This window comes from Girardinichthys multiradiatus, chromosome 4 (genome assembly GCF_021462225.1).
Source record: "Girardinichthys multiradiatus isolate DD_20200921_A chromosome 4, DD_fGirMul_XY1, whole genome shotgun sequence".
Taxonomy (NCBI): domain Eukaryota; kingdom Metazoa; phylum Chordata; class Actinopteri; order Cyprinodontiformes; family Goodeidae; genus Girardinichthys; species Girardinichthys multiradiatus.
The window spans coordinates 24,466,518-24,481,239 of NC_061797.1; the positions used below are offsets into that span (position 1 = coordinate 24,466,518).

The window sequence follows — 14,722 nt, forward strand, 5'->3', positions numbered from 1 at the left end:
GACCAGATCATAGTGGCAGTGTGCGGCAAGCCAGAGTTGTATGACTCAACTAATTACTTTTACCGAGACAAGTACAGAAAGGCCTGGCCTGGTTATGTTTAGGCACAAATATCTTATATTTAGGAGATGTGGACATTAAAAATCAGCTGTTTTTTTTACTGAGGTGAGATTTATTTGCTCACTGAAGACAGATGGACAGGCGTTCAGCAGCGGGGATATAGTGCCGGTAGTTGGTGTTCCGGAGGGCGATTTGTCTTCCAACGCGGGACAGCAGATCTTCGAACTGGGTCCTGGATAGACGGAAGTACCGCTGAAATCGACCGTCATCCAGACGCAGCTCCTGGAGTAAGTGGTGGTAATCTCTGAACTGTTCCCGTCCCTGAAGAATCTGGTGAACCCAGGTATGTTGACGTCGGCTGCGTTTTTCGGCTCTCCACAGGTAAAACACCGTAATTATCCGTGAAATCCATGTCTGCCATGTTCAGTTGAAACCAGCAAGCAGCAGATGGGAGCTCCTCCTATTTGATGACGCGGCGAAGCGTTGCCGCTTGTTGCCAAATGCCAACGCGGAGTTCACGCGGAATGTCAAGGGGGCAAAAGCACACAAATGAGGCAAAATATTCGCGGAATCCGCGTTCGGTGTGAACGCACCATTAAACTCACGTCTTCGATCGGCAAAGTGAAATTTCTGGCCGCCTTATTCCAGAAACCTATTTCATGAATTTTTTGTTGGCCATCGAAGGAGAATAAATGAAGAATCCATGTGGGACCTCTTCTTCTCCAGAGAGAGATGCTTCAGATGTTGGTCCGGTATCCAACGTGAAAGAGCTTCTTTCAAACGTTCGCCTTCCTATATTACCTCCTGTGACGTCAGACCTGGGACGGCCCTGTCATATCAGCCGCAGTGGCCGCTGGGTTTTGTAGGACAGACTATCCTGTGGCACAAAGGCGTCCAGGAACGTGCAAATGGTCCGATATTCAGCAAACAAGTGGTCTAACACAATCATCTCATCTTGAACGTGACTAAAACAAAGGAGATTATTGTAGATTTTAAGAGAAACATTAATAAGTCAAAAACTATTTCCATCATGGGAGAAGAAGTGGAGGTGGTGGAGGAGTATAAATACCTCAGTGTTCACCTGGACAACAGACTGGAGTGGAGATACAACTGTGAAGCTGTCTATAAGAAGGGACAGAGCAGACTGTACTTCTTGAGGAAGCTTGGATCCTTTGGTGTTTGCAGCAAGATGCTGCATATCTTCTACAAGTCTGTTGTGGAGAGTGTGATCACTTCTGCCATCAACTTCTGGGGAAGCAGAATCAGAGCCAGGGACTTAAAAAAGCTCAACAAGCTGATAAAGAAGTCTGGCTCTGTTCTGGGGACTCCTCTGGAACCTCTGGAGATTTTTGTGCAAAGAAGGATTCTTCATAAAATGAAGAACATTATGGAGAACCCTGAGCATCCTCTTCATGAGACTGTCCTACAACAACAGAGTGTCTTCAGTCAGAGGCTTCTTCAGATGTGCTGTAAGACGGAGCACTACAGGAGATCCTTCCTGCCCACAGCCATCAGCATCTACAACGTCTCTTTGAAGAAACCCTCATAATGAGCTACAACAACATTTAATTTCCCTTTGGGATTAATAAAGTATTTTTGAATTGAATTGAATTAATTCTTGAAAGCATGCATAGCAACACCAAGTGATTCCATAATGTTAGATGACATTTCTGCTATCGATGGTATTACATCAACATAACTTAAATGGTGCACACCTCAGTGCTCTGCATTCTAACTCACCTGGAAAAATGCCCTCATGTAACCCAACATCATTCATATATCATGGCTGCCATCAGCCAGCAAGCACTGCAATTCAATTCAATTCAATTCAGTTTTATTTATATAGCGCCAATTCACAACACATGTTGTTTCAAGACACTTCACAACAGTCAGGTACATACATTCCAATTAATCCTAACCATTGAACAGTGCAGTCGGAGTTAGCTTTTTATTCAAATTGGATAAAACGTTTTTCTATCTAAGGAAACCCAGCAGATTGCATCCAGTCAGTGACTTGCAGCATTCCCTCCTCCTGAATGAGCATGTAGAGACAGTGGACAGTCACTGGCGTTGACTTTGCAGCAATCCCTCATACAGAGCATGCATGTAGCGACAGTGGAGAGGAAAAATTCCCTTTTAACAGGAAGAAACCTCCACCAGAACCAGGCTCAGTGTGAGCAGCCATCTGCCACGACTGACTGGGTGTTTGAGAGAACAGAGCAGAGACACAAAAAGAACAAAGAAGCACTGATCCGGGAGTACTTTCTATGGGAAGGAAAAGTAAATGTTAATGGATGTAGCTCCTTTAGTTGTTTCACCTAGAAAGAAAGAACAGATAAACTCTGAGCCAGTTTTCAAGGTTAGAGTCTGAAAGAGAGCACATACAGTTAGTTACAGTTAAGCTCAGTCAATCGCCATGTCTAGGAGAGAGAAAGGGTTAAACTCTAAAAGACAGGGCTATGTGGATCATTGGTAGAGGGTGAGCATTAAGTTGTTGCCAGCAGAAGCTCGGACGATTCCCCTCTCCAGAAAAGTGTCACAGGTAGACACATAGCCAGGCCAGATGTAGCTTCTAAGAAGAGAATAGAGAAAACAAGGTTAAAAGCTGAAATAACAGCAAATAATGCAAAATTGGAGAGTAGTGTGAGAATGTAGCGAAGAGGGTGAAAGTGGTCGTTATGTCCTCCAGCAGCCTAAGCCTATAGCAGCATAACTACACAGATAGTTTCAGTTCAGATTATTTTGTTAAACGGCGCTTATTTACAACAATGTCGTCTCAAGGAACCCCACAAACGGTCCCACTGATGGTCATTGTTATACTAAAAACCACAAGGATTGGAATACCTCTCTCTGTCAGACTGATTATAACCATTGGAAAAGAGAAGGGGTCATACAGGTAGCAGAAATGGAGGGTGTGTTTGCACCTCAACCATAACTGAGCCGGTTTAGCTGGCTAAACCTGACTCCCCTTACTCCAACCAACAGGGAGGGAGGAAGGCTCCCTCCCTGATAAACTAAGCCACTCTAACTATAAGCTTTATCAAAAAGGAAAGTTTTAAGCCTAGCCTTAAAAGTAGACAGGGTGTCTGCCTCACGGACTAAAGCTGGGAGCTGGTTCCACAGGAGAGGAGCCTGATAACTAAAGGATCTGCCTCCCATTCTACCTCTAGAGACTCTAGGAACCACCAGTAAACCTGCAGTCTGAGAACGAAGTGCCCTGTTAGGAACATATGGAACCATCAGATCTCTGATGTATGATGGAGCTTGGTCATTAAGGGCTTTATATGTGAGGAGGAGAATTTTAAATTCTATTCTAAATTTAACAGGGAGCCAATGAAGGGAAGCTAAAAAAGGAGAAACATGATCTCTCTTTTTAATTTTCATCAGAACTCTTGCTGCAGCATTTTGAATCAGCTGAAGGCTTTTAACTGCATTTTGTGGACATCCTGATAGTAAAGAATTACAATAGTCCAGCCTTGAAGTAACAAATGCATGGACTAGTTTTTCAGCGTCACTCCTGGATAGGATATTTCTAATTTTGGCAATGTTCCGGAGGTGAAAGAAGGAAATCCTAGAAACCTGTTTAATATAGGATTTAAATGACATGTTCTGGTCAAAAATAACACAAAGGTTTTTTACTTTATTACCGGAGGTCAATTTAATGCCATCCAGGTTAAGTGATTGACTAAGCAGTTTCTTTTTTAAAGACTCCGGTCCAAAGACGACAACTTCTGTCTTGTCTGAATTTAGAAGCAAAAAATTTAAAGTCATCCAAGTTTTTATATCTTCAAGACATGCTTGTGGTCTATCTAACTGGTTGGGCTCATCAGGATTTATGGATAAGTAAAGCTGACTATCATCAGCGTAACAGTGAAAATGTATCCCATGCTGCCTGATAATTTGACCTATTGGAAGCATATATATAGTAAAGAGAATTGGCCCAAATACTGAACCCTGTGGTACTCCACAATTAACCCTGGAGTTTAAAGATGATTTATCATTTACATGAACAAACTGGAATCTGTCAGACAGATAAGATTTAAACCAGCCTAGTGCTGTTCCCCTGATCCCTACAGCATATTCCAGCCTTTTTAAGAGAATATTATGGTCGACTGTATCAAATGCAGCATTGAGATCTAACAGAACCAGAACAGACACAAGTCCATTATCTGAGGCCATAAGAATATCATTGGTGACTTTCAGCAGAGCTGTTTCAGTGCTATGATGAGCTCTGAAACCTGACTGAAACTCTTCAAACAGGTCATTACTGTGTAAATGCTCCCATATTTGATTAGCAACTATTTAGAATTTTAGATAAGAATGGAAGATTGGATATAGGTCTGTAATTTTTCAAGTCATCTCGATCAAGCGAAGGTTTCTTAAGTAAAGGTTTAATTACAGCTACCTTAAAAGCTTGTGGTACATATCCATTTACCAAGGATAAATTAATCATATCTAAAATGGGGCTGGTAATCAGAGGGAACACTTCCTTAAATAATTTGGTTGGGATTGGGTCTAACATACAAGTTGAAGGTTTAGATGAAGCTAATATTTCTGATAACTCAGGAAGCTTCACAGGATCAAAACAGTCCAAACACAAATCAGGTTCTGCAGTTCTTTCCAATGTTGTCTCACTTGCTGAGGATGAAAGAATCATCTTCGGGAGTATGTCAAAGATGTTCTTTTTAATAGAATCAATTTTATTTAAGAAGAATCCCATAAAGTCATGGCTGCTAAGAGCTAAGAGAAAGGATTGCTCAACAGAGCTATGACTCTGTGTAAGTTTAGCAACTGTACTAAAGAGAAACCTAGTATTATTCTTGTTCTCTTCTATTAATGATGAGAAATAAGCTGTTCCAGCTTGGCGAAGTGTCTTTTTATATATACAACAGTAGGCTATTTTTCCAGATTAAGTAGGAATCCTCTAGGTGTGTAGAGCGCCATTTTCTCTCCAATTTTCTAACATTGCGCTTTAAAGTACGCAGCTCTGAATTAAACCAAGGAGCTAGCCTCCTATGAATGATTACTTTCTTTTTCAAAGGGGCAGCATTGTCTAATGCATCACGCAATGATGAAGAAACATTATGAACAAAAGAATCAATTTGTGAAGGGGCAGAAACAGAATTATTGCCCTCCATTGTGCTTTTCAGTGATAATGAGGAAATTAAAAGTGGAACAGATTCTTTAAAGGTTGTTACAGCATTGTCTGATAATGATCTACTATAATGAAATTTTCTTTCAGGTGTGGAGTACTCGGTTAAATTAAACTCAAAGGTTATTAAGAAATGGTCAGACAGGACAGGGTTATGAGCGAATATTGTTATGTCTTTACATTCAATGCCATATGTCAACACAAGGTCCAGAGAATGAAGACAAAGGTGGGTAAGTTTGTTAATGTTTTGAGCAAAGCCAATTGAGTCTAAGATAGCATTAAACGCTATATTTAGGCTATCACTTTCAGCGTCAACATGAATGTTAAAATCCCCCACTATAATAACTTTATCTGTATTTAACACTAATTCAGATAAAAGGTCTGAAAACTGATCTAAAAATTGAGAGTAAGGACCTGGTGGACGGTACAAAACAATAAACAGAAGTGGTTTTAGTGCTTTGCAATTTGGATGAGGAAAACTAAGGATTAAATATTCAAAAGAGTTGTAGCTATTGATTGGTCTGGGACTAATCAATAAATCCAACTGACAGATGGTTGCTACACCTCCTCCTCGCCCAGTATTTCGAGGAATGTGAAAATTTAAATAATTAGTAGGAGTTGACTCATTTATAGTAACATAATCCTCTTGCTGCAGCCAGGTTTCTGTGAGGCAAAATAAATCAATCTGATTGTCACAAATCAAGTCATTAACTAGCAATGTCTTCGAAGAGAGACATCTTATGTTCAGTAAGCCACATTTAATTGTTTATTTTTCTTTTCGGTCTGAGTTGTGTTTATTTTTATGAGATTTTCCTGATTTTCTCCTTTTAGATTATTTTTTAACCTATTCAATTTTGGCCGTGGGTGAGACACTGTCTTAATAGGGTAATGGCTGGGTAGCAGTACAGAAGCTGCAGAGAGGAGTGTTAAACTATGACCCTGCTTCCAGGTCTGAACCCTGGGTTATCAGAGTTTTGGAGAACTCATAAATTTGGCCAGATTCCTAGAAAGAAGAGCCGCTCCATCCAAAGTGGGATGATGCCGTCTCTCCGGATAAGACCAGGTTTTCCCCAAAATGTTCACCAGTTATCAATGTAACCCACATCGTTTTCTGGACACCACCTAGACAGCCAGCAGTTGAATGACTGCATGCGGCTAAACATGTCGTCACTGGTCAGATCAGGGAGTGGACCAGAGAAAATTACGGAGTCCGACATTGTTTTGGCAAACTTACACACAGAAGCAACACTAACTTTGGTGACCTCCGATTGACGTAACCGGGTGTCATTACCGCCAGCATGAATAACAATCTTACTGTATTTACGCTTATCCTTAGCCAGCAGTTTCAGGTATGATTTGATGTCGCCCATTCTGGCCCCTGGCAGACATTTGACTATGGTCGCTGGTGTCTCTAGTGCCACGTTTCTGACTATGGAGCTGCCAATTACCAGAGTTGGCTTCTCAGTGGGTGTGTCACTGAGCGGGGAAAATCTGTTAGAAACGCAGACAGGTTGGTGGTGACCTGTGGGCTGGGATCTAGGACTATGCTTTCTACGTACCCTCACCCAGCCGGCCTGAGGCCCAATTGTGTTGTAGTGGCGCCGAGATAGTGTATTTGCAACTTAAAGTGGGAATCTCTGAGCGCACACATTTCACCTGCTTCAATTTGATGGCCTGGTATTTTTACAAATGCTAAAGTGATACTAACATACAGGGCCTTGTCAGAATATTCAAACACCACTTCCATTTTGTGTTTTTACATCCACAAACCTTATTGTATTTAAATGGGATTTTATGTTTTAGATCAACTCAAAGTAGTGCATAATTGTAAAGTGGCATTCTGTGGCATTCATTTGGGTTCAGCCTGGTCTACTCTAGGACCTCCAAATAAAACCCAGTACAACCACCTGCCTTTAGGAATTCACCTGATAAGTAAACACAGTCCACTTTTTATTTAATATCTGTATAAAAACAGCTGTTCTGTGAAGGGCTCAGAGTTTTGCTAGACTATACTAGTAGACAAAGATTGATGAATTCATTAGACAAGTCAGAGATAAGGTTTTGGGGAATTTTAAAGCTTGATTAAGTCTCTTTAGTTATGGTGAAACATGGTGGTGGCAGCATACTGCTATGGGCTTCTATTTAGCAGGGAAAGGGAAACTTGTTATACTTTGTAGAAAGATAGAGTCAAATAAAGTGCAGTCCAAGAAGAAAACCTATTGGAAAAGAGTTTAGACTAGAGAAGAGCTTCCCATTCCAGCAGGACAATGACCCTGAACATAGAGCCATAGTTAAAATAAAATGGTTTTATACTGAAGCATATTCATGAGTTAGAATGTCCTAATCAAAGTCCAAATCTAACTACAACTGAAAATCAGTGGCAGGTCTTGAAACCTGCTGTTCACAGATGCAGTCCATCCAATCTAATGGAGCCTCAGCTTTTTTACAAAGAAGAATGGGAATGGGAAGAATGTTCCTGTCTAGATATGCAAAGCTGATAAAGACACACCCAAAAAACTTAAATGCATTGGACTCTGTATTTTTTACACATAGTGTTTCAGTTAATTAAAAAAAATGTGAAAGCCATGTATCCTTTCCCCTTCACATCAGTTCTTTGTGTTAGTCCAACAGTTTGTTGTAACTTGACAAAATGTGAAAAAGTTCAAGGGATGTGCATACTTGTGCCATGAATGCAGTTAACGTGCAACTGTGACACAAGGAATGGTGTTACAAGGTTTTCTGTTCTAGAAACTCAACTCTTCCATCTTTTTTTTTATTTCCATCTTTCTCTATTCCCTCTTCCCCCTGCTGTCTTCTCTTCTCTCACAGCACTCTGACGATATACAGCATCAGCCAGGAGGATGAGGCCATCTACCAGTGCATCGCTGAGAACAGTGCCGGCTCCACTCAGGCCAGTGCCCGTCTCACTGTGCTCTGGGCGGATGGACTGCCTGGTGTGCCCACCCATGTGCAGGCAGAGGCCCTCTCCCCCACCACCATTCAGGTGTCCTGGAGGGAGCCCGACCGAAACACTCAGGACATCATCGGATATGTGCTCCACATTCGCAAGACATCAGGTAGGTACTTGTATTATAATTATTATATTATCCTAGTATTTCATATTTCATTTACCATTAAAAAATGTCTATGACTCTGTTAATGTTATTTAGGAAGTACTTTTCAAATCTTTTTACTTACACAACATGATGGTTTTGGAGGTTAACTGAAATGTTTCCAGCCTAAAGAGACATTTTTCAAACAAAATCACATCTTCTGTCTTGTTAAACCTCTAAAACAGATTTCAGACATGTAAACCAAGACCAATAATCCTCAGTCCCAAGGATGCAAACTAGAGAAATCCAGACCTTTTGTGTTTGTCATTTACATTTATTAGATATGTTTGTTTATGCTCATTTTGTCACACTGACAGGTTCTGTTTGTACTAGGAATAAACATGATTTATTGTGTGATCTGATTTTAAATTTAGAGCTCTAAGTAGTTTTAAACAGATTTGGGGGGCATTGGTATCCAATCCAGACGAGTTCTGGCATCTTTTCAACACAGCAAATGTAATTGCACCTTGGGCTACAATAAAGACCATCTGATCTGCTTTCACATATGCAGGAGATGTTCAGCAGGGATCTTCTCTTCCTGGGTGTCTTGAAAAAATGTATTTAATATAAAACTGAGTCTGAATTCATCCCTTGCCATAACCTGCTTGGCCTGTCTTATCTTTAGTTTTGCACAAAGTGAGGGCACTGCCAGTGCTTTGAAGTCATTTTCTAAGTCCTGGATGCTGCCTGGTGTAGTTTCCATTAAATGTTTATATTTGAGACTTGCACTGGGAAGGCCTTCTAAACTGGCATTTTAATTCAGCTCAGAGCTTGACATAAAGTGTAGGAGGAAGGAAAGCGTGTGCTGTTACACCAAGGTGCACAGAGCCATTAGACGTATGATGGTGAATAGATGTTTTCAGTGATTTAGACTTTTCTTTAACTTTCAAGTATCACAATGAAAACTGGTGAAACTTTGCAGGCTTCATATTGCTTTCCAAAAAAACAACAATCATTTTTGTTTTTTTTATTATTTAACGTCTTTGACATATAACATGTAGTACATACTGATTGTAATTCTTGCCAAGAACAACCATTAATGTAACTCAGGCTGAAATACAATAAGGTTCTTAAAGGCTCTTAAATACATTAAGAAAAACTTACATCTAGTTTGTTTCTCAGTGTTTATTATGTGAGTTGAAGATAAGACCAATGTATTGCAAAGGCACGTTTTAATATGGAGGTTTGTATGGAGATACATATTTATTTCAAGCATAAAATGATGCTCACTTGTTTTTGGGCCACAAAACACGTTTCATTGCCAAGACTAAAGCTTGTGAGTCTGTTCACAGCTTTCGGATGAGTGTAAGTGTGTGTATCAGTGTGTGAGAGAACCGTAGAGCTGATGTTAACCTCAGTACTTCTCTGGGATAATTAAGGACCCCGGGGATGGCCAACCAGTAGAATCTGCTGTAATTACCATCAGATCGTATGGCCCAGTAGACTGAGGGATGGGTGTGGATAGCAGTTATGGCTGGGTGTGTCTGAATTAAAAGCAAAAAAAAAACAATCCTGTAATCTATACAATTATCCCCCGTTTACCCTGTCTATCCACTCACTCCACCCCTAAAATTTACCCCATCACTGTATCTCCAGGCTGACAGGACCATGCTAGAATAGTTTTAACTCACCAATGAACTTTTGTAAAACCAGGAAAATGGGCAATAATCACAAAATAATTCCTTTCTCCCTTATTTTCTCTCATTTTAATTGAAACCATTTCCATTTCTTTACCTATTTACCTTCTAAATCGGCTCCTTTTAAAATCTAACATCTTTTTCTTCTGCTGCCATCTTCTCTCTTTCAGACCCACTGGAAATGGAGTATGAGGAGGCGGTCAGTAAGGTGACACTACAGCAGATCATCCGCGACCTGGAGCCCTCCACCAGTTACAACTTCTACGTCAAGGCCTACACATCCCATGGAGCCAGCAAACCATCAGAGAGGGTTACAGAAAGCACTCACGGCGAGGGTGAGTTTAACTTGTAGAGAAAGCTCATCTTTCACCCATAAAATCACTTGCTGCAGTATGTTACAGAGCAGGCTTAGATCAATTTCCCTGGGATTGCTTATTTAATACTTTAAACCTAATTTGTTAAATTGAGTAATCTGGTTTAGTTTGGCATCAAAGTCTCACTTGTTAACATCAGCTCAACTTTTGCTTAAAGCTGATTACAAGATTATTAGACACAGTAGATTAATTAATATGAAATAACTATTTTATTTTTTTGCATATCTTTGTTCACTTACATTTGTTTTCGTTTTTTAAATATAAAAAGACCAAAGATAACATAAAGAAAATGACAAGGAAAATACAATAACAAGTCCATTGCTGTTTGAAAGTCAGACATATTTGTAGGTTTATCATTTTTTGTTTGTTTTTTAAATGTTGTTGAATAGTCTTTCTAGTTCTTTCCAACCATTTCTGACCTGCTGCTGTTATCTGCTTTGTTGCAGTTATTTTGACTGACATTCTGTTTTGCGTTGCAGTGCCTGCTCCTCCTTCCCTCTTCACCAAGGTGTTGAACAGCAGTGTTGTACAGGTAACGTGGGATTCTTCCTCCAAGATGGGCCAACACCAAGGCTTCAGACTCTACTACAGGAGAGCACATACGCCACTGTTTATTGGTCCCATCCCTTTCCCTCACAACATCACCCAGTACAACATCACTCAGCTTGGTGAGACCTACTGTTTGATAGAAAATAAAATACTTTTTGTTAGTTATCAAACCTTTTCTAGAGACTTTTGTAGCTTTTTACGCATTTGTATTCCAGTACCTGTCAATTTCAAGATAAATATTTTCGTTTAAACCTCTTGAGGAATAAAATTAAAATTACAATGTCACTCATCAATATTTGAAGTAGTAACTGATCTCAGTGTATTTGTAACTTAACTTTCAGAAGAATATTTTCTAAAAAGAAAATTAAAAATCACAGAAATATAATAACTAAGTCATAAAATCATGCCTAAGTTGTATCTAAATGTATATTTTTATAAGCTGATGTAGAGCAGAGAGTTCAGGGCAGTAAGTACCACTAAATCTAGCTAAAAAGAGTAGTATCTGTGGATTTCACATGAATGCTGTATCGAGGTCATTGTTTAGCAAACTTCTATTATAAATCCAGAAATGTAACGTATTTGATTCATTGACTCATGAGTCTTTGGAAACTTAGAAAAAAGGGTGTTTGTCAAACTATTTTGTAGATTTCTTGCACATTTAGTTCACCCAGAAAACTCATTGGCTTTGCCTGTCAGTTGTTTCAAAATAGTCTCCTGTTTGAATCAAATTTTGATCGATCTTCTGAGATTTTTTACACAATGCTTCACCTTTTCAGTTTGCGTTTTGTAGTTCAGATACATTTTTAAAGGTTTTGTGTCAACCTAAAGATAATTTTCCTTGACACCTGATGGCGGAAAGGTTTTCCTACTTTACTCTACCAAGTGATCATTCAGGTATAATTAGTCCCTTAATCTTACTGGTTGGACCTTAAGGCACTTTGTTAATCATATCCTGTCATAAAGACACAATTTTTTCAAATTTATTTAGCTAAAACTATGAAAATTGCAAAAGACGGGAAATAGCACTTTGCACATTTTGTAAGCACTTTCACTGTACAATATGCTGTTGGGTTTAAGTACAAAGATTTGGCATAAAATTTGAAAAAAAAAAAAGCAGCAAAGGTCCAAAGTAAAACCCTAAAGAAAATGAGAGAAAACTTTTAGAACTACTGATCAAATCCGCTTTAGATGATAATAAGAAAGTCTTGGTCATTGATAAAATATAATTAAATTATATTTAATTATATTAATTATATAATTATATATGGAAACCTGAACGAACGTTACACAAGTACCGTTGTTTTTAAATCTTGGTCTCAGAATTGTCTACTTTAAGCTAAATTAGAGTTGTGATGCACTGATTGGTATCCAAAGCAATTGTTGTTCTTGTTTTATTTTTAATCCCTTATTTCCTACTTGGCTCAGCCACCGTTTCACTGCAGGGTGATGGTGCTTTATGTGTTGTACAATACTGCAATGACAATGATGTCATTTTTTTTTTTGGGGGGGGGGGGGGTAAAAATAAACAACAAAAATTTGCTATCTTTTTTTTTTTTTACTAATGTTATTTTGTTATTGATTGAGAAATGTTATTTCTTCTTTCCCTCTAAGATTAGTTTTGGGTTCCTGAGATAAGCATTGTTTTAGTCAATGAACAAATTTGCAGATTCCTTCACACTTCACATAGTTGGCTTATATTTTCTTTATAATGCCTATAAGTATAATCAGTCACTGTAGAGATGATCACTGCATTTAGAATTAAGGTCAAAGAAAAGATATTGTTCCTATAAAGAACAGAGCCGGAATATCTCAGTAAGGCTTTTATTTCAAAAGATTCTCTAGCCAAAAGGACTCCTGCCTGAGAGAAAAACTTATCAATATGGATTAGATGACAACAAAGTAGAACTGAAATGACCCCAGCTTTTAAGATTTTTCCTACTTAAAATGTCGTTTTTAGAACATTTCATAATGTGGCCTTTTTCTGTGTTTTACTTTCTTCAGATTCTTCCATGGTTTATGAGATAAAGCTCCTTGCATACAACCAACACGGAGATGGGAATGCCACCACTAGAATTGTTTCACTTCGTGAGGCACTAGAAAAATCTGGTGATATATATTGTTTTGGATAAACCTCTATACTGTTGCACATGATCCTTTACGTTTTCTTCTTTCTGAAATCATCAAGTCACCTCTCTGTTTCCATGTGAACCTGCCTGTTACCTTACCAACACGTGCTGTGTTTCCTCAGTGCTGGATGGCTCATGTAACTGTGTAAAAGATGAACAGAGCAAAACCTCCACTACCGGCATCATAATTGGAATCCACATCGGTGTGACGTGCATCGTCTTCTGTGTGCTCTTCCTCGTCTTCAGCTACCGCGGCAGGTCAGAACCAAAATCCCCGCCAACAAATGAAAACAATGAAAGCAACTTGCCTGCACTTTCTAGAGTTAATGTTTATACTGCAATAAAGTGTGTTATATGTGTGTGTGTTGGTGTAATCTCCAGGCTAATGATGTGTAAGACAGTTCAAGCCACCCCCCAGGCAGGGCACAGCACAGTCCTGGAATCCTCTTCCTCTTCTCATGGGGCCTCTGGGCTCAACGGGGCTGCCAGGAGAGAGATGGAGGTCAATGGCAGCGCTGCAGGGAAGAAAGTGGTCGACAGCAACGAGCTGCAGAGACTCTTTACTCAACCCAACGCACAAGATGCCTGCATGGTGAGTGCTGACAATGAGAGCTACAGTTCAAATCTGAAGTAGCAGTTCTTTACAGAAACATAAAAAAACATATTTTTAAGCCTGATTTATTTCATTTGTAAGAATAGGAATATGCTCTTCTGAAGAAACTGCCAACTTTCCACTGAAAACCGACAGCCCTAAGTTTTACTAACGCAAATACACCATCCCTCAAAATCACAGAAGTCTTAGTTTTAGTTTATTCTGGTTTTATTAATAAACTAAAATACATGTACCACTATAATATTGAAAAAATGTAACCATGGCCCTCACAAGTGTGACGTTCAGCTCAAAATGATTTGGTTATTTAGGCGATTTGATTTCGTTCAGGTATCTGCAATTCCCATTTAAGAATAAACACAGAAATACACAAGCTCTGTAAAATTATTATGATATATTCAAAATACTAAAAGAATCATTAAAAAACAATTATTAATTTATATTAAGAGCAAGTAGCAAACCAAAAACATCATAGAAAAATAAGACTAAAATAAATATATGGCTAAAACAGACTAATATTTTTGGGAAAAACTAGAAAAGAAATTACAGTTCCACTTCTATAAATAGAAAAACAAAACTAAATTATTACAGGAAAAAATAATATTCATTTATTACCCATTTCTTATTTTCTGAAATACTTTTGTTGAATCTGTTGGCATAATTGATTTACTGAGTGTAATGTATTTATTTATTAAACAATTATTTGAGTTATGCAGTGGAATTGGTTCTGGGTGTTATTGAAGTTCACTTGTGCTTGCAAAAACTTAATATAATATATTTATATTTTTCTTTATTGTTGTTTGTTTGTTGTTCTAAACAACGATCTTTGAAGTGGTCAAAATTAATCTATAACTGTGATCAAGAACAGTTCAATTTTCCCCTTTTTTAACCATTTTTACAGTCTATGGAGCTTTAGATTGAACTTTTTTTAGCCCCCCTTCTAAATGTGTTATGTACTAAAAGACACATATATCACATTATGATGAAATACCTTTAAATAATATATTGAAGAAAAACAGTAAGGACAGTAATAAAAACATTAAAGGTTTGAAGAAAGTGGGCATTGTGGTGCTTATAAACTTAGCATGCAGCCTTGTTGGTAT

The 14,722-nt window shown here is 38.6% G+C and overlaps 1 protein-coding gene across 1 annotated transcript in view; it reads left to right on the forward strand.

Moving 5' to 3' along the window:
• Positions 1 to 14,722, forward strand: part of igdcc3 (immunoglobulin superfamily, DCC subclass, member 3) — a 90,226-nt gene that overhangs the window by 68,245 nt on the left and 7,259 nt on the right. Inside the window, exons 8-13 of the mRNA XM_047364022.1 lie at positions 8,040 to 8,287; positions 10,131 to 10,295; positions 10,814 to 11,002; positions 12,885 to 12,989; positions 13,132 to 13,267; positions 13,391 to 13,601. Coding sequence (XP_047219978.1) covers positions 8,040 to 8,287; positions 10,131 to 10,295; positions 10,814 to 11,002; positions 12,885 to 12,989; positions 13,132 to 13,267; positions 13,391 to 13,601 — 1,054 coding nt within the window. The remainder of the gene's footprint in view (positions 1 to 8,039; positions 8,288 to 10,130; positions 10,296 to 10,813; positions 11,003 to 12,884; positions 12,990 to 13,131; positions 13,268 to 13,390; positions 13,602 to 14,722) is intronic.